Here is a 27,083-nt window from a genome sequence, read left to right as displayed (position 1 = left end):
TATAGTTTGGGAAGTGTGGGATTTCCTCCCTATGGAATTGCATTCATTTAAAAGCAACAGCGTTGCTATGTATTCAAGGACTGTTTGGGAATCCTCTCGTTACCTGCGCAGAGTCACAGGCTCTAGGGGCACTGGGACTTGGCCAAAGCCAGGCTGAGACAGCCAGAAAACCCTTTCCAGTTTTAAAAGGAATTTTTTGGCTCAGACTTGATTGCCTGTTCATACTTTCTCCCACCCTGTTTTCCAGAAGAGGTTTGCGCAGTAAAATGATGGGGTGATTTTTAACCAGCCAGGCGGCTGGGGTAACAAGCATTGAGGGCACAGGCTGTACTGAATTCTTCTATCTGGCTTGCTTAAAGGAGAGAGAGATCAAAGGTGCCTTACATAGTGCGCCAGTGTGTGGAAGAGATAGAGCGGCGTGGAATGGAAGAGGTGGGCATCTACCGTGTCTCTGGGGTTGCAACCGATATCCAAGCTTTGAAAGCTGCCTTTGATGTCAGTAAGTATTTGTGTCTGATGTTTCCTTTGCACTGTGAGAACTTGCATGAGCTCCCTGTCAGGTGGCTGTGCTAATTTTAATCTTATGTTCCCCAAGAAGCATTAAGAGGTAGAGATTCTCACACAAGGAGAATCATTTTAACCCTGGCTGTGTGTTTTAATTAATATTCTTCAGCTACAGATAAACCCAAGGCATACAATTGGATGGATCCTTATACCAAATAATGTGTGTGTTATTCTTCCCAGCAGACATGACATAGTGGGTTTGCCTGCCTTGCCAAATCTTTGTAAATGGCAGACACTTTCCTCAGGGGAAGCAGCAGCAATCAGAAGTCATAATTTCCTCACTGTTGTGAGGTCTCCAAAATAATAAAGTCCTTGGAATGAACAAAGTTTTGTGCAAGGAAGCCAGCAAAAAAACCCCAACATTCTAAGGCTGAGTAGGAAGGGTGTTTACAAAAGTGGAGTTAGGTGGTCAGGGCTGACGAGTTCTTTTCTTAACTCAGTCTAGATTGATGTGTGCAGATCATAAAATTAGATAATTTTGACCAACCTTTGTAAAGCTTTCTTTGATCTTGAGCAGAAAAGGGCTCCTTACTGCATTTAAAAGAATGGTGTGTATCTCCTAGAAGGCATCCTCCAAATTGCTGAGGTACAAAAAGTGAAATTCTGCCCTACCTCCAGCCTCCACATGATGGTCCAAAGACTGCTCTGGCCATACTCGAGCTCCCTTTTGATGCGAGCAGTCATGAGGCCTGTGCCAAGTGCCCAAATTCACCCTCCCCGCACGTTTTTCCCCCACTTATTTTATGCAGTATCTTCCTTCTTCTATTTTCTTTTCATTCCCCCTAAGCTACCAAAAACATCAGTTTATGAATCTTTCCTAGTGCAAGTAAGGGTGTTTTGTATCTTGAAAACCAACTTTTTTCATTTATATTAAATCCTGTTTTACACTAAACTCGTGAAACCGGTGCTGGCTCTGCTGGTTGGCCTGCTTGTTTTAGGGAAAGGGGGTTGTTTTGTTTTTCTTAGTAGTAGCAAAATGGAAATGTGAAGCCCTGAATTGCCTGTGTGCTTCAGCTGTGCTCAGTGGGGAGCTAGACAGCCTCAGAGTCTCTTATTCTAAGCTGTTAGAGGCAGGGAATTGGAATAACAACTGTTGTCACTAACAAAAGTTGAAATGCGTATAAATACACTCAAGCCGGGTTTGTTGCAGATCAGGCTGAGGTTGTTGGCACAGCCCAGCTAACCCTGGGTAGTGCGAGGTTCCCTCAACTCCGTCTAAAGCTCTAAACTGTTTGCAGTCGTTTGTGCAGCACTTCTCAGAACTACTTGTCAGAAGGTATCTCATTTAATCTGGAGAAATGTAAACAGGAAAACTCTCAGCTATTTGGGCAAAGACAAAGAATAACTAAGAGAGCCAAAGCAAGAAAAAAAATGAATGCAACGCCAGCAGCTTCTTTACTGTGCTTCCCCTCTTCCAGATAACAAAGACGTGTCAGTGATGATGAGCGAGATGGATGTTAATGCCATTGCAGGCACCTTGAAACTGTACTTCCGGGAACTGCCTGAACCCCTCTTTACGGACGAACTGTACCCCAACTTCGCTGAGGGCATTGGTAGGTAGTAGCAGAAATAACCCTTGATAACTGAAACTCTTCTGCAGGAGGCTGCTCCTAAAGCAACACAAAACCGTATTGGCGGTGTTGGAGAGAAGCCCAGAACAAGTTGTTAGGGAAGTGAAATGGAGCTCAGCAGTGAACACTGGAGTGACATCTTCTTCCTGTGAGCTTGAATGTGGGTAATTCCCGTGCATTTTTGTAAGTTGAAAATGTCCAGGTTTCTGAAGAATAGGTTAAGGATAGAATGACAGCCTAGCTGTTGAGGCTGTGCATGCTGTTTGCCCCGTTCAATCTTCCAGGGAAGTTCTTGGGGGTGGGGGGGCAGGGTGGGTATACCTTGTCATATCTGGATGCACAGGAAGAATGTCGTAACAGTTGAAAGTCTGAAAGCACTTGAATTGCTTGAGAGAAAAGGATTCTCTACACATGTATGAAATAAAGGAAAGAGAACCTGTGGGGTACTGATGTGCAGCTCTGACCTCCCAACCTACAATGCAATTACAGCCCATTCAGGACCATCCGTATTTGTTGGTTTGGGAAATTATGCAGAAATTCTGCAGAAATTCTTGTTCGCTTCTTGTGCTGATGTTTTGTAATTTTCTGTCTTGTAGCACTTTCAGATCCTGTCGCAAAGGAAAGCTGTATGTTGAATCTATTGTTATCGCTTCCAGAACCCAACCTTGTGACATTCCTTTTCCTTTTGGACCATTTAAAAAGGTAATATGTGGATCCTTTAGACACATATTTAATGTGTAAAGTGTCATTATTTTGAAAAGAGCCTTTTCCTTTAATGCTGAATCTCACAAATGAAGAAGCATTTGCTGATTTACTGTGAATGCTGGTCAGGTAACTACTATCTGGTACTCAGTGAGGTGCTAAACCCTGAGTTCCATTCCCACTCATCCTGAAAGGATTAGAACTGGAGGAAAGGGGTAACAAAACTCTCGGGGCTTATCTACTGCAAATGCAAATTTGTGCTGCAATATCACTGCAAAACTCCATCTGGATACATCTTTTACTGTAAGGTTTTAGAGCAGGAAAAGTTTTAGTGTAAATCGTGAGGCTTTGGCTGTGTCTAAGGACTTGTGAGCCCTGTTTCAGAAGGTGTCTGCAATCTAACATGATTTCTTCTCAAAAATTACAGCACTCTTGCTAACTGGAGTTGTCAGTTCCTTGCTTAAACTAGTCTTTCTGATCTTGTCTATGTCTCTGTAATAGGGTTGTAACTGTGAAGAAGTATTTCCATGCATTTGATATTAATGCAGTAAGCTTGCTTTACTATATGCGCAATGTGTTAATTTACATATGTGTTTTGTACATACCAGAGACTGTCAGTGGTGAGATGAAAGATGATCTCGTGACTGAGGTTCTGGATTAAAATCCAGGAAATCTGGGTTTTACTTGTGTTTCTGCTGCAGACTTTTCTGCCCTTGGGTGAATGTTCTAACCTCTGTGCCTCAGTTTCTCATTTATAAAACCAGGATGAAAAACATTCCTTTATTCCCGTCCCACCTCTCCCTGTCCAGGCAGTAAGCAGCAGTCCCTTTCCTGGTTTAAGCCATGTCTGTAGAGTGCCTGGAGGCTGTGGTTGTGTCACATCAGGCTGTTTGCTTTAGATATATAAAATTAATTTAGGCACATATGGAGAGAGTGGTTGGTTGAATCTATCTAAAACTTTTTACAACAGGAGTAAATATGGTTTCTTACTTAAGGACACATCCAAATTCAGGTATTTTAAAAAGATCTGCCTTGTTCATTGTTTCTTCTCCCAGGGTTGCTGAGAGGGAAAGCGTTAACAAGATGTCCCTGCATAACCTTGCAACTGTCTTTGGACCAACACTGCTCAGACCTTCAGAGAAGGACAGTAAAATCCCCGCGAACCCGACCCAGCCTATCACAATGACCGATAGTTGGTCACTGGAAGTCATGTCCCAGGTAAAATCCAAAATGTGCTACTGAATCTAGTGAAGACGGGGAAACTTCTGGCAGTCCCGTTGCAAGGCCTGGTGCAGCCACCCTTCTGTGTTTTCCTGATGGTGTTTTTGAAAAACTTGAACACCTTTCACCCTTACAGAGAAACTTTAGACTGTTTGTAGAACTGCCTCTTCAGGCAGTTCAGCTTGCATCTGTACTAATGTCAGTATGCACATATCGTGTATGTTTTGTGTTTGTGCATAGCAAGTTGTTGTTTTTTGGTTTGGTTTTTTTTTTTTTGAGAGCTGTCTCACAGACCCATATTGCTAGCCTGGGATAAAAGGACTGTCAGTGTTCTTCTGCAGTGCTCCTCAATAACCACCTTCAGTTATGCACAACAAGATTCTTTGCTACATTCAGCTTTCTTTGGCCACTGCTGCCATTTGAAGGCAATACAGAGAATTAACACGCAGAGGCTATGTTAGCTACTCAGGCTGTTTTGTACATTCTTGATTGAGTAATGGCGAATTGGAGATCACATTTTTCAGTGCAGTGGAACACCAACACATTGTTACACCCTGCAAGCTGAAAAGTGTTTCTGAAGCACTGCAAGTTTTAATATTCCTGCTTTATTAGAACAAATATGTAACTGCAAGATGTTCCTGTGGAGAGAGCTGCAGGCACGTCTGCCAACGCTGAAAGAGCCAGGATGAGGATGAGTTAACAAGGCTTTATTATTCCCCCTTTCTTTCTCTTTCCAGGTTCAAGTTCTTCTGTACTTCCTGCAGCTAGAGACTATCCCTACCCCGGACAGCAAGAGGCAAAGCATTCTCTTTTCCACAGAGGTGTAGGTTTCTGCGATACCAACAGGACAGAAAAAAACTGCTCTTGGCATAAACCCGCCTCACCCGAGGAAAAGACGACTGGTGTTTCTTCAGACATTACTGGCCTGTTCCTGTCCTGGGGAATTACGGCCCTCAGTGCTTCTGCTGTGTGTTAACCAGAGACAAGCTGAAGAGAAAGGAGAAGAATCTCTACTCCTGTTTGGTAGGACCAGAACTGAACTGGAGATGGAGCTGTGCAGAATCTCCACTAGAAGGAGCAATAGACACTTGAACAAATGCACCACAGAGTGTGGCTGTTATTCTTGTTGGGAATGTGACAGAAGGTATTCCTCATTTTATGGATTTAATTTATCATAAAGAAACTTCCAAGATTTCTACTGGACCACTTGATAGGATATGCCTTTTTGGGTGAGGGGGAGTTAAAGGATATATCACAACTGTGTCTTTAATAACTGCTGTTTTTAAAGTACTGTTCTGGGCCACAAAAATAGCATTGCTTTGCAAGAGGAGAGAAGGGAAGGGTCTGGGATCTAAGATTCCCTCCTCAGAAATTGAAGTCTTGATTTGAACAGAGTTCTAAAGAAATGAAACAGTTTTGTGTACAACTAGAACTGTTGGTTTGTTTGGGTTTTTTTCTCTCTCTTCTTTTTCCTTTTTTTTTTCTTTTTTTTTTTTTTTGTCTCACTCACCCCTTCCCTTGCAAAAGTTTATACAGCTCTAGGGAAGGAGATGCTCTGCTCTTGCCTGTGTTGCACTTCTGATGGGTTTTTTGGGGTTAAGGGAGCCAGACCCAATGATGTTACACTATAAATAAATACAGCAAATTAAAGAGAGGCAGGGAGGATTAGAATCAGTGATTCTGTTTGTGATTCTGTTGTTTGTTTGCATATAAATGCAGAGGCAGGATTCCTAAATTCCTGTGCCCCCACCAAACTTACTGAAAATTAATTGGAAAGACTATTAATTCCCAACACTCCAACGAAAAGGTGTTACTACTGCAAAAATAATTGACGCATTTGTGGACACAAAAAAATAACAAACAGTGGCTATCAGTTGGGCTGGCTGCTTACTCCAGACTTGTATCAGAACATCCCTTTTTTTTTTTTTTTTTTCTTTTTTTTTTTTTTTCTTTCTCCGATACTTGAATTTTTGGAGGCTTTGTACATTGCTTCTACAGGAGTCTTTTTCTGATAGATACAAATACTTCGATAGAATGTGTCAGAATGTACTTTACAGACAATCTAGTGAGTATTCTCCAGAAATTCCAACCCTGTTGTAAGAGCAGTGAAGAAATTTCTATGGAACTACATAGAGCAGTACGCAAGGTCTAGCCAAATACCAGATTTGTGTTTCCCTGCCTAAATCGGGTGAAGCCACAGGGTTACACTGGCGTACAGGACAGCAGTATTTGTCTAGGGAACTGGAGGGAAGCTCTGACTGCTGCTATCCAGAGCAAAGTGTCCTGGCTGTGAAGCAGTTGTGCCAAACATCTTGGCAGGGTGGGAGCGAGTCCATTTTCACAAACTACTCCGGCCTCCTTTACGTTCTACCCAGTTATGCAGCATCCATGTAGTGGCATCTGTCCATCATCATCCTGGCAAGAAGAAAAGTACAGCCTGAAGACAAGGGAAGGAATCAGCATGAGAAGGGGAGGGAGGGACAGATTTTGAAAGATTGGTAGTTATGTTGTCAATGTCATTTGAGGGGAAGTACGATAAAGAAAGCAACCCCTGTTATGCTGAATTTCACATTTTCTGATGGGTGATCTGCAGCCTCTCAAAAAAAAAAAATAAATTACAAAGGAGTCTTTCAAACAAATGGAAAGAAAAAAATTAAAGGGAAACAATTTTGTAGTCACTGTAATTCTGACTGCTGCATAATATTAGAAATTATTGTACTGTGAAGTTGCAAACTCAGAAAGGAAGAAATATAAATTTCAGTTTTGTGAGTATATCAATATTTTGCATGCTTTGTAAGGATTCTTATAGGAATTTAATATTGCTTAGTATCCCTCCCTCCTTAGGTCTGGGAGCAAACCTCTTTGTAATGTAATGTACATCTAGAAATTCCTTCTCTTTGTATGTATTCCCACTACATTCCAACTTCTGAACCCATGAAACAGAAAAAGTGTCTGTAGTAGAAGGTGCTTTTTGGAGGAGGGAGGGAATGAAGGCAAGGAAACTTGAAGGCTTAAGATTTTGTATTTTTTTTTTATTATTTTGCCTTTTTGAAGGTAAAATTTAGTCACAATCCTGAAAAACTCTGACTTAAGAAAAGTCACGCAGACCAGTGAACCACACTCTATGGGTTGTTTGTTAATGTATCTGTTCTCATTTTTACATAGTGGTTCTATAGCAGTCCTTTTACTGCAAGCTGCACACCCGTCTGTTCCAAGCTGTGTGTGACACATCTGAGGCAGCAGCACTGTTGATAACTTCACGTAAAAGGAAAAAATAACATCAACCAAACTACACCAGGTGGTTGGGGGATAGCCTTTTCCTTTCGGTGTTTGGAATCTGTGGCTGCTCTTTGCAGTGTTGAAACTGGAAAGCAATACCATAATGACTGTGCCAATTTACTTTTGCCCGATTTTTTAATTTTTATTTATATAGGAAGTAATTTTAATATTAAATTACTGATCTATAGTATGTAACCACGAGAAAATTGCTTTTGCTTTGGTTACTGTTACTAGTTGTTGCTTTTAGTCTCTCATTACAATGCTCAGTTCTAATGTAACATTATCTAACATGCAGGCATGTGGATCAGGGAAAAAAGTTAATTTAACGTAACCCATTAATTATTTCTGTTAAGTATGAATATGTTTTCCCCAAAGCTGGTAATTTTGGGCTGGAAAAGATAGCACATCTTATTGCTGATGATGAAATCGTGGACTGATTTGAAATACGAGAATTGATTTCTTGAATTTCCTTTGATTTTGCAATTAAGATTTTTTTCAAATAGTCTTATGTTTTGAGAAATTAAGTATTTCCAGAAGGCTTTTATGTTTTTTTCCCAGGGATGTTGGCTGGGTTTTGTTGGTGGGTTTTGTTTTGTTGGGGTTTTTTTACTTTGCTATTTTTTTAATAAGCCTTACCATACTTAAACAAAAAGGGAATTGCAAAACTTGGTTTTAGAGAAGGCCTTCTGATTTCTACTCATATATTCCCTTGCGAGTTGTGTCAGAAAACCTAACTCTTCCATTTTCTGTATCAAAAAGGTACAATATAAACGATGTAAGAGCAAACTAGGAAGAAATTGCCCTTTACATATGTACTGGGAGTTTATGCTCTTGCGGTTCCTAGTGTATTGGAGAGACCTTTCTAAAAATGTAGCTTTCAGTAACAGGAATTTGAAATGTTGAAACTTTCAACTGAAGAATTTCAAGTTATTAGAATAGTCTGTGTGTCTCCAGTTTGAGGAGAGGAATAAGCATCAGTTTCCTGGCATTTAGAAACTATTTAAAATGCTCATGTTTGTGGTTTGGTTGTTTTTTTTCAAAACTGGATAGGTTTTTAAGTGAAATTAAAAAAAGTTAAGTAAAGCAAACTATGGGAAAAGTTTTCAAAGATGGACAAGAAATAACAGTTACTAGATCAGCTTCAGCTTTGTGTTTGTGTGTGCTTTGTATGGGAGGGGAGTGTCTGAAACCAAATCAAAACACATCCATTAAAAATGCTGCTGGTGTTCTTTATTCTTGCACAATTTTTAACAAGTTGAGGTAGTAGCTAAGCTATTTCAGGCTGTATTGTAATGCTGCTATTTTTCAGTGTATCAGCTAAGGGCAAAATACAGCAGTGTGGTGATTATATTTTGCTGATGCCCACTGCCTGCCTCGGTTCTGACCTGCAGTTGCTAACCCAAGGCCATCGGCGTGCACCGTCTGAAGCAAAACTGCAACTTCTTGTGTTGGCCACAAGGTGGTAGAACCACAGAGTATGTTTATGGGAGATGCAGTATTTTTACAGTTTATTCATTCTACCTGTTTAAAAAACCTGTTTTACGGTTGTTTATGTTAGTTTTCTATGAGTTTATTTAAACAAATGTACTGTTCTTTAAAGCATACATGGATCTCCAGATTTGTTTGTCATCCTTGTAACACTGGAAGGCATCACAATGTGTCATTTATCTTAACGTGCCATTCTTTCAAGTATGTATAGAATGTAAATTGACCAACATGGCTTTTAAAAATGTTTAAAATCTGATGGCAAAAACCCCACCGTCTCTGATTCCTCCCTGGTTAATCCTTTTGTTTCAGTGCTTGGTCATCTACTGGGATAATATTATCAGATGTGGCATTCTTACAGAAATTTTAGTGAGCAATGGAAAATGCTTTAAGAAAAACCCTTACCCTTTCTCTTTTCACTTCAAGACGACAGGGACTTCTAAGAGCTGAAGACCAATAGGTTCATACTAGATTTAAGGGACTTGCTTTTGTTCCTTCAAGAAGAAAAATCTGAAAGGGCAATTCCTAAGTAGATACAATCAAATTAATCAAAGTCCTGGTGTAGTTAGTAACTCATTTGTTTATGCCCTCTTAAATTTGTAGTTCAGACATGGTTTTTTTTGTAAACTTTGCTATCATTGTCATAGTACTGTTAGGAAAAAAAATCTGATGCTATTCACTGCCTTTCACATAAGGTATGTGCAACTGCGATACTGGAGACTTGGATAATAATAATTCTCCATTCTGAAGTAGATTGAAATTAACGTTTATATGTATTCCATGAATTTTCTCATTGAATAGAACTAAATACATGGATTGCCTTTAAAATCAACAGAAGCTCTAAAGGAAGCGCTTACAGTTAATTATTCCTTTAAAAGGTTTTGGGGAATAAAAGTAACACAAATTCAAAATAGAAGCATAATTAGAAGTCACTCAGGTCATAGCATCTGGGACGAGATAGAAATTCTCATTTCAGGTGACAGAAGGCGTCTCGTGCCCTAGGTAACTGTGAGCAAAGACTGTCTTGCCAGTAAATCAATATTAATAGAGGAACACCAGGAATGTAGCTGCTGTAGCCTCCCGGTTCGGACGTGCTGCAACCCCTCTTCCTTGCTACAAAAAGTTCACAGTTCAGTGCTAAGAAAGCAAAGCTTATCACTTGCTCACTACCTTTTCTTTCCCCCTGTGGCAACAGATAGGGAAGAGCAATAGAGTCCATATATTACCATAAGTGAAACACCACCGCGAAGAAGGAGAAAGCTAATAGAATCAGAAAGTTACTGTTGTGCGAGCTAAAAGTCTGTTACTAGGCTGCAAGAATAAAACACCACAACATTCTGTTCTGATGAAATGGTTGAAACGGTAGGACCAAAGCAAACCTGAGTGTACATATTACTTTGATTCTTCTCCTTCCATAACCACAGCAGTAGATCTAGGCCTTCCGGGTCAAGCAAATACATAAAAGCTCTTGCCAAGAACCAGGTAATTATTAAATGCCCTAGTTTGCCTCTGCTGTTGATTCTCTTTGTGTTACCATCCATATTGGAATTGCTGGAGACCCCTGTAATAAGAGCATGCAGGTGAACCATGCCAGTGTGCTCCGTGTCACTTCCTACTGTCATGTCCCACTTTGCAGTAGAAAGACCCCTTCTTTGCAACAGAAACCACTTCATTCTGCATTGCAGAAACTACCACACAGGAGGTTCGGTTTGGAGCAGAGCTATCCCTGGAAAGAACAAAAGTATTTCCAGTCTTCTGGTGCAGAATGGACCAGGTACTGCTAAAACTTTGGGATCTTGTAGGCCTGCTTTGTGAATTAAGTAAAATTCTATTATTTACACCTGTTCAAGCGTATTTGTGAATTAACATCATTGGAGAGTCCCCAAGCCCAGCAGAATGGTTTGCTCTAGTGCTCTGGCATAACTGCAGGCATGTTCAAATCCTCTTGTCAAAAAGGGGTTCATCAGAATGGAGAAAACTTTTTATTATTTTTTTATTTTTCACTAGAGCTTTGGTTTGTGTAACTGTTTCAGTTGTCTTTTGCCTGGTGGTCAGATGCTCTGAGAACCCAAGACATTCTACACACGAACTACTTCTCTCATCTGCAGAATGATTTATATGACGAGGCCATTTTATATCCCTGTAGCTGTACAGAAGGGCAGGCTTGTGCACAAAACAGCTTCCTGCCTGGAAGGAGAACACAGCAGCTCTCTGCAGGTGACCCAGAGGAAGGACCACAATGGGTAAAGGCCACCAGTGAGCAGATGGCCTTGGTCCTTAGATGGTCACATCTGCCCTGGGGCAGTTTGGGCAAGGCCCACAAGGCAGTTAAGGGAAGAGAGAGACTCCTCCCGTTACTTCTCACTGTGCCTAATTGAATGATCAAACGCCAGTCTACACAGAGTAGCTCAAATTTCCTGCATTTTAGTCCCATTTTTGGAGAAATTAGGATTATGCAGACTCAAGGGATTATGCAGTGAAAATGGATCCGCATCTAAAAACTATTTTGTATATAGTAGGTGGTAACATAAAAGCTGCCACAGCAAAAGGACATTTCTTTATAACAGCCTCTCTGCATCCCCTTACTGCTTCTCACAGCCTAAGAGAAATCCTGGTTTGGACTTTGCAGTTACATATGAAACTTGTGGAATCCTGGATAAAATTTAGCTACCCAGGGACAGATGTGATTACCAAGGCAGCAAGAGGAGGGTAAGGAATTGGCTGACTGAGAAGCACCACAATGAAACAGTGAATTTAAAAATCATCTCACAGCCAGACCCTGTGAAGTGTTGTCCTTTCTGTCTGTCCAGCAAAAAAAATAAAACTAAGCCTTCTCTTGCCTATGTAAGTTGTGTAGTTTGTTCTTATCTCTAGTATTACAAGTGTTTATAATCCGTGAAGAATTCCAAGGAAAGGAGTTAAGACTATTTATTTAAATATAAATACAATTAAATTATATAATTAGTGCTAAATTATCAGGTGTAGTTGATAAACAACTTGTTATTGTTTGGATAACTTCGGGTTGCATCAGAGTTAACATTGTTGGCATTGTTTTTACCATGTTAGGGAGTCAATTTTTGACATTTTATACTGCTGTTGCTAGTGCTTCAGTATCTTATTGTGTTCTGTTTTTGGAAAAGAAAACCTAATCTTAATACTTTAATACTGAAAGGTGTTGAATCTACCACTAAACATCTCTCAGTTTAGGCCCAAAGAGAGGGGGGAAAAAGGAAAGGGGGAAAAAATAAGGGGGGCGTGGGGGTGGAGGGATTGTTACTCTGGATATTTTTTTTTTAAATTTTCTGAGAAAAGTATGAAAAAGGGATCCAAAAACTGTATTTTTGGGGGGGGGGGGGGGGGGAATCTAAGGCATTTGTAGCCTTTCTTTGTACACAATGTTAAATAAAATCTCCTGTATCTATGTTTGTCAGGTTCCTTTGGTCTTATTTAACTAAAAACTGGGCCTACATGAAATTGAATGTGTGAATTCCATTCAACTGAGTTTGCTAGGGGTATGAGATTTACCACTGGTGTTTCAAAATAAAAAGTATTTCATGTTTTACAAGGTAAAAGCTGTATCACTTACAATCTAGAGGTTAGTACAAGGTTATTGCTGAATTTAACTAAAACAAGATAATGTGGGAATATTTACATGTAAGGTAGAGAATTAGCTGAGCAAACCCATCCATTTTCAGACCTGTATTAATCCCTTTGTAGGAGTACTGCTTCAAAACACAGCCCGCCTCAGACCTTGTAAATGTTACAGTTGTGTGCAGAGCACTTTACTTGTAGTTACATATTTGCTAAGGAATCAGCTCTGGCCTCCAAGTTCTTCAAACACTGCATAAAATTAGTGTTTTTGTAGGAATCAATGTGGAAACTGAATCAGTTTAAGTCAAGTTCTCTTGGTACTTTATTTAAATCAATTATTATTTTAATCATTAATGTAATTAAAGTACATTTCTGTTTTATTATAGCCCGAATTTAATATATAAACCTCTTTATAATAAAAACATACCTGCTAGAAAGCTCTCTAGCTGATTTTCATTCAGTGGGGATCACAGGTCTCAATGGCAATATCCAAAGTAGAGAAAAATGTAGCTGACTATAATGTCTTTAAAAGTACACTGAAATGAGATGCAGGTCAAAAAAAATTAAAAAATATCACGCTTATCCCTGAACTGGGAGAGTAAGGGGAAAGTCAATGACTATTATTAATATTTCCTACCAGTATTGTAGCTGTATAATATAAAATAGTTTTCAGATTGTTTCAATGTGGAGTTCTGCAAAATGGTTGTCTCTCCATGTGAAAGCACACCTTTGTAGTGCAACCACACTGAATGGTATTAGGATGCCTCTGGGTGAGCCTGGGGGTGTCCTGTCCCACACCAGCAGCTCAGCTCACATAGCCATGCTCCAGCCACATCAAGCTCTTCACTGACTACCAGGCTGGCACTTTTCAGCTGCTTCTCCTAGCTGCTTTCCCTCACTTGAATACCCTGGGTGAGCAACACTGCTGCTGGCTTCAGGTGAACCACAGCGTGTAAGCTGGTGCAAATTCGGCCAGTACACACTTACAGTACGCTACTTCTCTGTAACGAGAAAGAATGAATGAAACTTCAGGCTGGAGAAGGATGAGAAAGAACATGAGAACATCATAACCATGGATGTTCTGTGCAAACTGCGGCACCCAAGCAGGTGTCTGCATTTTCCAGGCAGCCCCTGCGCTGCTTCCTGAGGGCCTGACAGGCTGCCCTGAGGCAGCTGCTCCCCAGCAGCCCTGCAGGATACAGCTATCGGGCTGAGACAGGATCAGCTGTACCTGACTCGGAGAGATATTTGTCTGCTCTTTGTTAGAAGCCTCCAATTACGGAGATTCTGTAATCCTCTTGGGCAATCTAATCCAGAACATAACCACAATGAGAAAGTTTTCCTAGCAGACAGTTGAATCACTCTTGCACACATCACAGGATATAATGCCGCAATATTATGCAGTTTTCTTCATTCACCTTTTAAGTTCCTGAACTAGGATACCAGCCACACGTACTGTCAGCTAGCAGCTTGTTCAGTAATTCACTGAGCTGAACAAATCACATTCTGTTTCCTGCTAGAAAACAGAAAGCAAAGCCCCTTTGTGGGCTACCGTGAGAAATACATTGTACAAAACAAACACACATTTTCCACATCCCTGGTACAGAAGGAATGCTGCTGATTGTAATTGAAATGCCATTTGCTTTCTGACAACTTCAAAATCAGTCCAAAGGTAGGAACACAGAACAACTTTTGTTGAACATACTATGGATGAGAAAACCTAGTGGAATGACATTGGTCATACTGTTACAAAACAAACATCAGAAACATTAGTTAAGTATAAAGAAGCCTTTCAATGTCAAACAAGTACACCGTGTCTGTGCAGCAGCCTTCCAGGGGAATCCCCACCAGCGAAGAACAGGCAGACTGACAGAAATGGATTGGGAAGGCCATCTAAATAACATGACTGGCTTTGTAAGACACATAAATAGAAAATTTTTCCCACAATGTAAATCAAACTATGTTGTAACATCTGGAAGCATACATGCTCCCAGTTTTAAAGGGAATTCTGATTAAACAGCTGTCATTTGCTTAGATTTACAGTATTTAAAATTAAATTTCACTCAGGATAATAAGGGGACTGTAAATCATACTTGCTCTTGCCAATCTGCAGCCCTATGAATTCAAGGAAGGAACATACTACAAGGGAGAGACTGCAATGCAGTATTACACCGAAGCGTTTTGATAAAACAACTGAATTGCTGTTGGGAGAGAGGCTTTAACCCGTGGTCTGAGCTGAACAGAAACCCCGATGGGGACACTGTCACAGGGGTATGTCAGATCAGCACATTTTCCTAGTTGCTGCATTCATAGCACTTTGCAGGCAATGCCTGTTAAGTACAGGCTCTGCTATGCCTCCCACTAAAGCATCAGTGCTGTAATTTGGGTTCATTAACTGCAGTTGCTTGTTAGTTGTGACAACAGTCACACATCCTGTGTAACAACGATAGGCTGCGAAACTCAGCAGTCTTTTAGAAGGAGCCTAAGTTCGAACGCCTGCGTTTGCACGCACACCTGGTAACCCAAGCCGGCAAAGCGACTCTCTAAGACATCTAAACGTTCGCTTCTAGCCCCCAGTGACGAGCTGTAATTAATGTCACACCGTGCAGCCAAGAACAGGTCCAGGGGCCCCGCGGCCCCCGCCCGCCCCTCGGCTGGGCCGCACCGCCCGCCCCGGGCCCCGCTGCCGAGGCCGCCCCTCCCCCCCGCAGTGTTGCACACCGCGGCTCCCCCCCCCCGCCCCCGTTCCCCTGCAGCTGCACATCGGCGGAGTTATCCCAGAAAACAAACAAACAAACAAACAAACAACAAACAATGGGGGTTTGTTCTACCAAAGCCAGAGCCAGGCCTCGGCCCGGGGCCACCGCCCTCGCCCCGCCTCTTAGGCCCGCCTCAACCGAGGGGCTGCGCGGCCCCTCACTACCGGGCCGCCGCCTCTAGCCAGGGTGGGCACAGCCCCTCCCCGCCCGCGGCTGCGCCCCCCCCGCCCCCGGCTGCCCCCCGCAGGCGGCCCCGGCCGAGCCCTCGCCGCTGGCCGCCCGCCGCCGCCGCCGCCGCCGCCGCCCTCTCCCCTCAGCTACAGCTCCAGGCGCCCAGCGCGGCCCCCGGCGGGAGGGGCGCGCGCGGAGGGCGGGAAACACGGCGGCGCACGCGCCACAGGGGCCTGCGCACTCCCTCACCCACCCCCACCCCCGCGCGGGGTTGGCCCGCAGGGCGCTGGCGCCTGCGCAGTGCGGCGGCACCGCCCGCCAGGGGCGGGGCGCAGGCGGAGGCGGGCGGAGGGGTCCCTGCCGTCCCCGCGCGCCCCTCCGCGCCCCCTCCCCCTCCCGCCGGCGGCGCTCCCGGCCCGGCCCGGCGCGGTCCCCCGAGACTCGGGCCGCGCCGTGAAGAAGCGGGAAGGAGGCGGCTGCCCGGTAAGCGCCGAGCGCCGGCGAGCACAGCCCAGCCCCGACCCCCGCCCGGCCGCCGGGGGGTCGCCCGCGGGCCGCGCAGGCCCCGCCGGGGCCTATGTCCCGGGCCCCTGGCTCTCGCCGGCCGCCGCGCCTCAGCGCCGCGGGGAACCTCTTCCCGCGCCGCCCGTCCCCGGGCTCGTGCTCCCCCTCGCCGCTGCCCCCCCGTGCCCCGAGGCGCCACCGGCCGCGCTGTCAGCCCCGCTGCGCCGCTCGCCCCCTCAGCCGGCCGCGGCGGTGACAGTCGCCCCCCGCGCCCTTTAGGGGCCTCCTGGCTGAGCGCGCCGCGTCCTCCCTGTCACCCATTTTGTGACCGTCCCTTGGAGGCGCTGCCGGCGGGAGCCGCCCGGGGTGCCCCGCGGGGGCCGGGGCTGAAGTGACGGCGAGCGGGGCCGGCTGGGGTTCGCGCCCCGCCGTGGGAGCGGTTGGCGCCGCTGGCCCGTTCCCGTGGCGGGGGGTGCGCGGGAGCCGGCTGAGGGGAGAGGCCGAGCGGCCGCGCTGCGGGGTCTGTGGCGAGGGGACATCTGCCTGGGTTCTGCTTTCGTGCTTGCCTGCAGTGCCGCGTTTCTGCGGGTTTGTAGCTGAAAGACCCTACAAGTCCCGGTTCTGTGCCTGCTGTCTGCCTCCCTGCGCCTCACGGTGTTCCTTCGTGCCAGCCTTCCGTGAGCCGGTGGTGCCCGGGTGGAGGGAAGTGGGTTCCTGTAGCTGGGCCCAAACCGAAGGGCCACCAGCCTGTGCTAACCTCTACACTCGGTGCCCTCAGAGAGAAAAACAACACGGTGCTGATGCTCAGCAAACTGCACACTTCTCTCCATAGCAGCGTCTCACCCACTGCCTGCAATTGCATGAAGCGTCTGTCTGTGCTAGGTGCTGGAAAAGGGGCTCTCTTGTAGCAGAAAAGGTGTCTTGTAAGCGGTTCCACTGGGTGAAAGAGCCGTAGCTTGTCAGAGTATGTAGTGAGTGTGAGCTCTGCTCACCCCAAAAGCAAACATAAACCTTTTGTTGCTGCTTCCTGCTTAATTAATGGTATGGACTTTGGCTGCTGAAATGTAGGCAAACTAAAGTCAGCAGCTGCTTTTAACACTCTGTGGATCACAATATAGTTCTATAATAGCTCAGAAGTACAGTTTCTTCTGGGCTGTTTTTTTATTTCTCCTCCTCCAGCCTAGTTGGTTGCTGTTAGGTAGTTACTAACAAAAATGAGAAAGAGCAGGTCATTGTAAACAGTCGGAGACCAAAACTGAGAAACTGAGATGGCAGTAGTGTCTCTCGCTTTTTGTAACACTGCCACTTAATTTTCAGTTAATGGAAAAATCAGATTCTAGGCTCGTAGACTATGTGAAATAGAGAAAAACTTGATTTTTCAGATGCTTTTGCATGTCCAAGGAACCATGTTCTATTTTTCTTTCTTTATTGAATACAATACGTAATTGTGGGGAACAAAACATCTCAAATCTTTTAAATTTATTGTACTGTTTCTGTCAAACAGCTCCATCCAAATGAATGCTGCTGTGCATATTTCTAGTTATTTTATCTGCTGAAGTTGAAGAGCTGTTTGTTGACAGGAGTTTTGGTGTGATCATTGATAAAGATCTGTGTTCTATCTTTAGTAGTATAAAGGACCGTTTTATTAAATTTGATGGTGGTGGAATGTCACAACAGGCAAACCGCTGTGCAGGGATTTCCAGTTCTCACGGACTGTAGTTTTGTGTTTTGCAGCTTCCCAGCACTGCGGTATTTTCCCTTTCCCTCCACGTTCTAAGGCAGTGTGATCTCTGGCCTTCCAGGCATGCTACTAAGGGTGTCTTCTGTATCAGGCATGAGTGAAGGTTTCCCTTAATGGAGAGTGTGTCTATAGCAGCAAATCAAAGGAGACTTGGATTAACGTTAGGCTGAGGTCTGGCATGTGATCGTTCATGCTAGTAAATTGTCAGTGTCGTCACTAGTATGGCCACCTAGCGTTTTCCTAAGCCTTATGTGGGCATCATTCAGAAGTGGCAAATGCTAGGACTTCTCCAAAGAGATATGGGACATGGCCACCCTCTTTGGGTGGGGGAGAGAGGAAAGTGATTTTGGCTGTGTAGTCACAAATCAAACAATGCAGGTTTGCCTCCAGACTGGAGAACAATCTCTGGCCTGTGTTAATCACTAGTGTAAGGTATAGCCAGTGAGTTTAGGATTTTCTGTCTAAGTGCATGTTGGAATAGTAACACTTCTGCTGCAAAGATGTCATTGTGCAGAATAGATGAGGTGATGTACAGTTAACATTTTAGATTTTAGGCATGAATAAATATATACTTAGAAGTAACATGGTGAAGGGAAATAAGTTTGTGCCGTTTTTGCTTTACTGTTGGTATGAAAGAGAAAAATATATTCTCAGAAGATGGAGACGTGCAATGGAAACTTCTTAAGAGGTCTTTCACTAATGTACTTCAGAAGTTCTTCTTTTCTTGCCTTGATCTTGCAACGTTAGAGCCTGTCTTGCCAACTAGGATCCAGATATAGAAGTTGTATAGTGCTATTAATGTGACTGAATCTCTTGCTCAGTGGGGAAAAATAGTGTAAGAGAGGTTATGCTTGTACTTCCTGGCTTAAAAAATCACCCCATTTGATCTTATTTTTAGCCTTTATACTGAAAAAAGGAGAAAGAATGGGTATTAGAGGCTGAGTTATATACTTAAATGTAGCCTTAAGTGACTAGTCACAAGGAACATATTACTTGTTTCTTTTGAGCTTATTCCAGCTGAAATGATGAGAGAAGCCACCATTTGGAGGTCTTAACTGTTTAATGCAGCCTGCAGGTAATCATAGGATACTCTCTTTTAACACATGAATAATTAATCATTAGATTTTTCACACACGTGTGTGATTTTCTTTGGCGAAGAGGACTTCTTCTTTACTGCAAAAGCACTGCAACTTGTGATCTTCATCTTTGTAAGTAAATGTTTCAGGGTACCTTAATTCTGAAAAAAACCTGACACTGTGTTGCAACTAGTAGCTTTCCAAATTGCAGAAAAGAGTAATACAAGAGTAAATTGTGAAGTTTGGTAAAAGGAGAATTTTTAAAGGGGATTGATCTGCAGAATTTCATTACCAAACAAAACTTAAAAGTCATCATTTAGAACTAGCCATTTGTTACATATTAAAGGGTAATAAAGCCACTTAAGCAAAATGTCAAGAGAGAAAATAACTCACTTGTACTGACTTCAAGACTTGGTTTGACATTTATGAAAGATAAGTCTTTCACGATCCTCAGTTAATTTTATTTTCCGGTAGTGTTTGCCAGCACGAAGCCAAGCTAATGATCACCTGCAACTAACTGGTACATACAGTTTTATTCAGGAAAATAAACTGAGCGACTAACACGTAGTACTTAAATAGTATTAAAAAAGAATAAAGGTAGTATTGAAGTACTCAAGTGATATATTTGATGACATCAGCCTGAGAGTATTGGTATTTTTCTGATGTTAAAAACGTTTCCTTGATTTTGGTCATTTAGCTAATGTAGGATACGTGTTCTCCACAGATACATGCGGTGACTAATGATTTCCTATGGGATATACGCTGGGGGTGGGGGCTGGGGGCGGTGGAAAGCTTGACCAAGAGGCTGGCATTCTTAATGCTCCTTGAAACTGTGTGTTCTTAATACATTTCTATATACATTTTTAATTAAAAGCACACAGTGGTTTGGCAGATGAAGCCTTCTTGAAACTTTGGCTACAGAATTTGCTTGCTATGTGAGGGTTGGTGCTGGAGAGGCTCCTTCAACATATTTCACTGTTCATTGCTAAAATGTTGGCAGTCTTCATATTGACAAGTCTTAACTGACACAGAGAAGTTCATAGAAATGATCTATTAGAGCTTGACTTTCTCTGTTTAGCTGTAGGACTTAAATTTATATTTTTTTACTTTTTACAGAGTTGCCAAGTTGTACTGAGCTTGAAGTTTATTTAGCAAGCTAAATGACACTGAGATTTGATAATGGGTGTGCATTTAAAGTAACATCTGTTGTGTAGTGATGAATCTCTTTGCAAACAAAGATCTTGTCTGTTTCAATTTGCTTTTCCCTTAGAAGTAACCAGTATTGTAAATAGTTAATGGCAAATATTTTCTTCAGGTCAGTGAAGGAATATGGGCTTTTCTGGAGGAAAAGAAAAAAAATAAAACCTGTTCTTTATAGTCACGATTCGTACTACAAATCTGCCTGATTCTGGTTTTGCTTTTCTGTCTTTCTGTGACAAAAATGGTCTTCCTTTGCTACCAATGACAGAATCATGCAAAGCTACTTTTTATCTGCACTCTCATCAGATGGACAATTACATGTCTCTTCTGGAAATGATGGAACTTCTTAAACAGGTGTAGTTGCTGGAAGTTGTAGTCAAGTTATTCTTGACTTAGGATTTGTAAATACAAGATGCATCCTTGAACGTGGCGATATCACTGGGTTTGACTATACCAGGAACTTTCATCAAGAATTAAGATTTTAAAATGAACACTTTCTAACATAAACTCTTCCCCGACATCTGTTGCTATTCCTTCTAGCCTTATACAAAAGTACAGGAGAGAGTTTCCTCAACATTGTAGGTATGGGCATCCCTATGACTCTGAAAAAGTTTAAGCATGCTGTCATGCTGTTCGCCAAAGGTTTTGATAGTTTGCTAGGATAGATATTACTGTGATTTACAACCAGGTTCAGCCACAAGGAGCTGGTTGTCTCAAAGCCATAGAGGAAAAAGCCATGTAGGAATAGAACCCAGAGTCCTGATTTAATAGGGAAGTATCCTTATTTCATAGTAGATAAGTTCCTTTACTGATATAATTGTGCTTAATTGAGTGAGCATTGTGGATTTGCAAGAATGGCCTATCCCACTTTCTTCAATGCTGTGGTCATTGTTCTTTTTCTTCTTCCAGATGCGATCAGCACTGTAAGTGACACACTAAGGCTGATGGGGAGTGAAGCTGCTGGAGGTCCCTGTGGCTCCAGCCTTGCCATGGTGCTGCCAGCCCTTCATTCTGATGAGCTCAGGGGCTTGGTCCCATGTCTTTGGAACACTGGCTTTTCATGTATATTGGGTCACTCTCCTAACCTCTTTTTGTTTCCCACATACAAACTTACTGGTATTTTCAGCCATAAAAGCTTGTCATTAATGGCAGGAATTTATTTGTTGTATTTATGTGTCAGTTGTCACAAAGAAACAAAAACTGCTGTTCGTACAATGTGCTCCTAAGCTCTGTATTATGCTTTCAGGGTCTGATCTTCTACATGCTGATATTCTAGGCTTTGTACCTATTTCTTTTTACATTTTAGCTCTGAGTGTGATTGAAAGATACCAAACACTTTCAATTCATAGTAAACAGTATAAATTCTGTTTGTGAAAGCTCAGGAAAAATATTAAAAACATTTTAAAGATTATCATTCCAATTGGGCACATGAGATTTCAGTCTACTTACATTTCACATAAAATTATACAGATATGCATTATAAGAGCTTCTTGACAGTTTTCTGAAAATGTTTCTGATATAAACCTGTAAAAAATAAATAGTATCTATCTACAGAAGAAAGTTCCATGAAGTCTATAACTTAAGGATATTAGTCTTAAAGGATAGTTTAAGTAAAAAATAACGATGAAGATTTCAGTATAGCCTTTTTTAGTAGAAAGACTACATTTTTCTGGAGGGAATGGAAAAACTATTCCAAGGCCTTCAGCCAAACATCAAAGGCTCGCTGTGAAATCTGAAGGTATAGGAGCTTCTCAAAAGCAATACCATAGAAGTGCTTCACAATGGAAAGTACTCAAGTGTTAGGCACTTGGCATTCCGAGGTGGTATCAGCACATCAGCAGTCACATCAGTTAGGGATGCTGTGCTGGTCTTGAGCTTTTAGTGCTTTCCCAGGCTCTGTCCCGTGTGGAGTCCTGCATTGCTCCAACAACCAAACCGTCCAAGGAAACAGGGACTCCACAAACTGGTTAGTGAGTCATCCTTTTCCAGAAGGCTTGGAATATAAATGTAGAAGAGAAACAGTATCTCATCCTTATTCCTGGGGGAGGGAAAAATATAATAGTGGCCTCTCCAGCCTGTCCCAAGGACTGTTCTCTATGACTCAAAATGTGTGTCCTTGGGCTTCCACACTGGGGTAGGTAAATGCTCCTCCCCTAGCGATACCAGGGTATTTAGGGAAGATTTGCATGCCGTTCTGTCTCCGTCTGTGAAGCCTGAAGGATTTTAAGCTAAGTAATGCGTGTGCTGCTGCTAGGTCTTGGAGGTGAAGGAAGATGTGGGTCAGAGCACAGAACTGAAGCCCATAGGCAGCTAGTCTTCAGACCCCTCAGTGTCCTGTTTTGTCTTTTGTTGATGGCTTAAAAATGATATGGTTCATTTGTTGCCTCATCTATCTTACCATGTGGCTTCCACAGAATAGTGGGGCTTGGGAAGTGGTAGTTGGGTGGCAGGGAGAGGTTCATTTAAGTCAGGGCTGTTGCTGAGTGTCCAGTAGCCTGAGACTGAATTAAAACACGTTTGGGCCTACACCTTCTCTGAAAGGGTGAACCTTCCTCGTCGTTCCCAGTTCACTGTCCCACTGCTTCCTTTGCATAGTATCTAGCAATTATAAGGGGAGTCAGATCAGTCCTGATCTGACTGAAAGACCAACTCATCAAAAAACAAGCTATGATCTCTAGAATTAAAAGAAGGGAGAGGACTGAGGAAGGGGTGGGACTGCCTTTTTTGGTGGCAGGGTACAATTAAATTACTTTTATGACTAGCTTAAGCAATCCCCAGCAGGCACTTCCCCCAGACTTAGCAAGGCTGGCTTGTGGATGGGCCATTCCCATCCAGGCCATTCCCTTGGTCCCACTGAGACCAGAATGGTCCTTCTGGGGCTGGGAATCCCAGAGCTGTAAGCTGTGAAGGTCCTCAGGGGATGTATCTCCATATGCTTTTCCTGTTGTGTTTTTTTTTTAATTTTTTATTTTATTTTCTGTAATGCCTTCAGGAATGTTGCCAGACCAGGTCGGTGGTGAAGTGGACTTAGTGAGCATCCAGTCGCCTCCCAGTTCCATAAATCCAGGCAACAGAAAGTCCTCAAGTTGAGAATACATTAGCCAAAAGCTGGCAACAACAATTTTGTAGTCGTCACCATGCTGGAAACAGGATTTGGGGGTTTTGGGTTTTGCATGAACTGAAGATCTGATGGAGTGTTCTGGATGAACGTGGGACCTGGTCAAAGTTACTCACCTTACAGGTTTTACCTGTAACATACGTGTGGTGGGAGCCACTGGTCTGGCTCATGAAACAGCACATGGCACGTCCTTTCTGTCACCGGTTTTCTAATGAGAGCTAGGCTGCTGCCTGCCTTTCTTCTCGCTGTGAACTTCACGCAGCAGAAGCCTTTGCTGCAGTTGTTGATGCAGGAATTCAGCTGACAACATTTTCAACGGACAAAAGGGAAGAGGTCACCTACTCTAGCCGGCACTGTTGGGAACAGCTGTGCTGGAGGCAGATACATTGCAATGAAATGTGGCTTACTGAGCTAGTCAGTTTGAAACAGAAGGCGGCTGTTGTGTTGTGCGCTTTTTGTTGTGCTATTCTGCCAGATTCACTGGTCTTAAAATTGTACGTTGCTCGTTCTGAAAGTACTTCCCTGGCAGTGCAAGGAAAATTTCCATGTGTGCAGGGGAATCTGATTGTTGGTTAAGGAATACAGTATATACTTAAGTTTATATGACACTAAATACACCTTTGTAACTGGATGTTTATTGATATTTTTTTAAATTATTTTTTTTTTGTGATAACACTTTAGAACATGCTTGCAATGATGACAGATAACAACGCTTTCAGTTAATGTAGTTAACTGACCAAGTGTCACTTTTTAGACTAGCTGCTTCTATAGGTAAAGCTGGCCAGTCCTTTGTCTGGGAAATTTATTGTGTTAATTTTTTTTTTTTTCTCAGCAAACCTACAGTGCCAAGTTAAGAGTTGGTTCTATTTTATTGGAATATTAACCTGAGTGGTTTATAGGGGAGGTTGATATTTCTACTAAGTTTGTTTAAGCCTTTAAAATCTACCATAGAGGCATAATTGCTACCCAGGAAATAGGTATATATTACATCATTTGTTAGCGCATGGTTTAACATTTGGATGCAACTGTGAAATTTAGCAAAAGGAGTGAAAAGTTACAAAGTATCCAAAACCAGGTTTTAGTGTCCCTCCATGTTTATTGTACTAATATTCTACATACTGTATTCCCCTCTTCTGTTTCCTTTATCGTGTTCTGCTGGTTGAGGTTTATCTCAGCTTGCACTGTAAGGGACACACGGACTGCCTTCAGATAGAAAGATATTTTTCATTACATGTATTATCAATACCAGTGAAACAAAACCTATTTAATAGTAACGTGGATGGTGTTCTCATCTATAGTGTCAGCAGCCATAGCTAATGGGCATGCTCCAGGGTACCTCATGCCTGCTTAGAACATTTTTAATCAGCACTAGGATGGATACCAATAAGGTATAGATTTACCTGGCTTTTTGTTCTGGTTTCCAAAACTGTAACTTAACTTTGTAAAAAAATAATTTAAAAAGTGCTTTGGAAGATACAGTCAATGTAGAAGTTAGTGCTGAGATCCAGTTATGGACAGTGCTCCCCTTCCTCGTGGAACAAATTCCCCATGATAGGAAGAATCAGTTGGACTTAGTTGAACACTTGTTTTTTCTTTCCTTAGCAGTGGTTTGAAATAGCGGTTGTATAAAGTAGGAGCTTGAAAACAAGACTATGTTATTTAATTTTGTTATGAAAAGGCTTTTAGAGCACGGTTCATAAGTTTAGGAGTTCTTCTGTAAATGTTCCTGTCACTTGTCTGGAATGTTAAGTATTGCAACGGTTACACATTGCTCACAGCAGTTACAGCTCTGAAGTTTTCTCCAAAGAAGGAGTAGAGAAATTTAGGTGTATAACAGCCAATTCTTGCCCAAACCTCTGGTTGTTCCTCTCTTCTGTTTAAAAGAGAAGCAGCAGTAGCTAATGTGGCTTGAAAACAGTGGATGGGTAACATAACATAAAGGTAGAATTCCGGGTTTTGTAATTTCACAACCTGTAATGGAAAACTGTTAAGACACTTTTGAATTTTTAAAGTAGAAAGCAATAGGATAGTCTTTCTTTCCTAAATAACTACCTGCAGCAGTTGTTCCAAAATAGCAGCACTCATAAATCATTGACATCTGTATGTATTCCTCGTGGCATAAGAACTTAGCAGACACTGCCCTGCCTGGTGCAGGGATCCATCCTACCTGGTGCTTTGGGTCCAGCCATGGCTGTGAGCAGATGCCTCAGGAAAAAAAAAAAAACCAACACAAAATCAAAGTCTTCCCTCCTACCATGATTGCTGTCCCAACCTGCAATTATTTTTGGCTCAGAGGGGTTTCGGAGCCCTTTGTGCTCAGCCATTTAGCATCCATTAGGGAATTTCTCTTCCTTGTGCATGTCCAGTCTGCCCTTCCACTTGCACTTCATGCAGACACAGCATTCTTTCAATCTGCATTAAAAATACAGCTAATTTTTCTTATTTTGAACCTGGCTCTAATTTCATTTGTTGGTCCTTAGTTTTAGTACTGGAACAGATGATTAACAGCCAGTCCCAGTCTGCCTTTTCAATGCCATTCAAGATTTCATAGGCCTTTGTCGTGTTCCCTGTGAGATGTCTTGCATACCTTTGATCTTATTTTTGCCCCTTGCTGAACCTTTTTCGGGTCTATAAGAAATCATTCTTTTTGAGGTTGAGAGACCAGAACTGCACATACCAAATGAAGTGTGGGTAGATGGGAAAAAAATTTGAGTGTGATATTATTGTTTAATGGTTTGTTCTTTATTCCTTTCTTTAATAATTCCTGGAATTGCTTTGCTTTTTTTGCCCTATTCCAGACACTGTACCGATAGTTTAATGAAGCTGTGAATCGAAATGCTGAAGTCTTGCTGAGCAAAGTTTATGAGTTGAAAGCACATTTATATATGAAGCTGAGGTTGCTTTTCCCCAAAAGATAGAATGCTTTGTGTTTACCTACATTTAATTTTATTTGCTATTTTTGTTGTCCAGTTACTCTCATAAGGGTCTTCTGTGATTCTGTGCAGTTTTCTGTTATCCTTGGTATCTTAACCCTCTAGCATCAGCAAACTTTCAAGTCACTAAAACTGATGTCTTGATCTTAAGCAATAAAAAAAATGCAATGCTTGCTCTGGCCTTCTGGAATCCAGCGGTAATGGATTATGTTTTTGTAATTATTGAGCAAGAGGCAGGGTTGTAGAGTTTGCTTGTGCAGCTTGCAGGCTGAAAGTTTGAGCTGTGGACATTAGAAATGTAGAGAACTCTTGTCTCTTACTGTGTAGCTTATTTCACATCCCAGATGTTAAGCTCTTGGTGCCTATGCTGTCTTGCCTGCGGAGACAGCAGGAAGTTCTGGATCTGTGTTTTATGGGGGGGTTGAAAAGGCTGTATTTCATAATCATTTCTTCACAGTTCAGCCTTTTGGGACTGTGTAAGTGACCTAAAAATGTCATTCCCTAATTATTTGGGCAAAAGTTGCCAGCCTAAATATATCAAAACCAAAGAACTTTTAGAAATAGAGAGTGAAAGTGCACTGACTCGATTGCTTTTAAATGTGAATATTTGTATTTTCATCTGTAATTTGGGTATTTGATTTTTCAAAAATGATCAGTATCCTCCAGTTTGAGGGATTCGTTGTTTTTATTTTTTTGAACTCTTAAAAGATAATTCTGAGATTATTTATAATTTTCTTTAATAATTGACTCTTTTTTTTTAATAGATAAAACTGCTTAATCCCTCTTGATACCTCATATTTTCAGCCAAAGGCAAAAGGCTAATACCTTCTCTGGTGCTTAACCCTCTCTCACCTTATAGGCACAGGAAGCTGTTTTTTGTATTCTTATAATGGAGCTTTTGTGACAGCAATACTAGCATAAATAAGTACATTAAATAATGGATGAAGTTAAAATAATCACAGTAAGAAATCATATGCACACCCTGCACCCTCCTGCCTCAGTTTTCAGGTTTCTAAAGAGGACATAAGAGTAACCCTGAAAGCATTGCATGTTGGCTGGGTGAGTGTATCATATCAGTTTACCGTAAAAAGCAGAGCCTTGCTATTGGGCAAAACACTTTTAAATTATTATTTATGGAGGTGTATTTGCAGTTGGTATAAAATGCAGG

At 42.3% G+C, this 27,083-nt stretch overlaps 2 protein-coding genes across 4 annotated transcripts in view; both read left to right on the top strand.

The window, feature by feature from the left end:
- BCR (BCR activator of RhoGEF and GTPase) overlaps positions 1-9,091 on the top strand; it is a 101,913-nt gene extending 92,822 nt beyond the window's left edge. For both annotated transcript variants that reach the window (XM_005445251.3, XM_055713081.1), the window contains 5 exons: positions 360-499; positions 1,983-2,117; positions 2,732-2,837; positions 3,893-4,055; positions 4,796-9,091. In XM_005445251.3, coding sequence (XP_005445308.1) covers positions 360-499; positions 1,983-2,117; positions 2,732-2,837; positions 3,893-4,055; positions 4,796-4,885 — 634 coding nt within the window. In that variant the 3' untranslated portion in view covers positions 4,886-9,091. The remainder of the gene's footprint in view (positions 1-359; positions 500-1,982; positions 2,118-2,731; positions 2,838-3,892; positions 4,056-4,795) is intronic.
- Positions 9,092-15,664: 6,573 nt separating this feature from the next.
- SPECC1L (sperm antigen with calponin homology and coiled-coil domains 1 like) overlaps positions 15,665-27,083 on the top strand; it is a 70,200-nt gene continuing 58,781 nt past the window's right edge. Inside the window, exon 1 of one of the 2 annotated variants that reach the window (XM_055705034.1) lies at positions 15,665-15,826. The gene's annotated coding sequence lies outside the window, so the exon portion shown is untranslated. The remainder of the gene's footprint in view (positions 15,827-27,083) is intronic. The other variant, XM_055705045.1, reaches the window with a different exon arrangement.

This window comes from Falco cherrug, chromosome 1 (genome assembly GCF_023634085.1).
Source record: "Falco cherrug isolate bFalChe1 chromosome 1, bFalChe1.pri, whole genome shotgun sequence".
In the NCBI taxonomy this organism is placed as follows: Eukaryota; Metazoa; Chordata; class Aves; order Falconiformes; family Falconidae; genus Falco; species Falco cherrug.
Note: the sequence above shows the minus strand (reverse complement) of the source record. Positions and strands in the feature narration are given on the sequence as shown.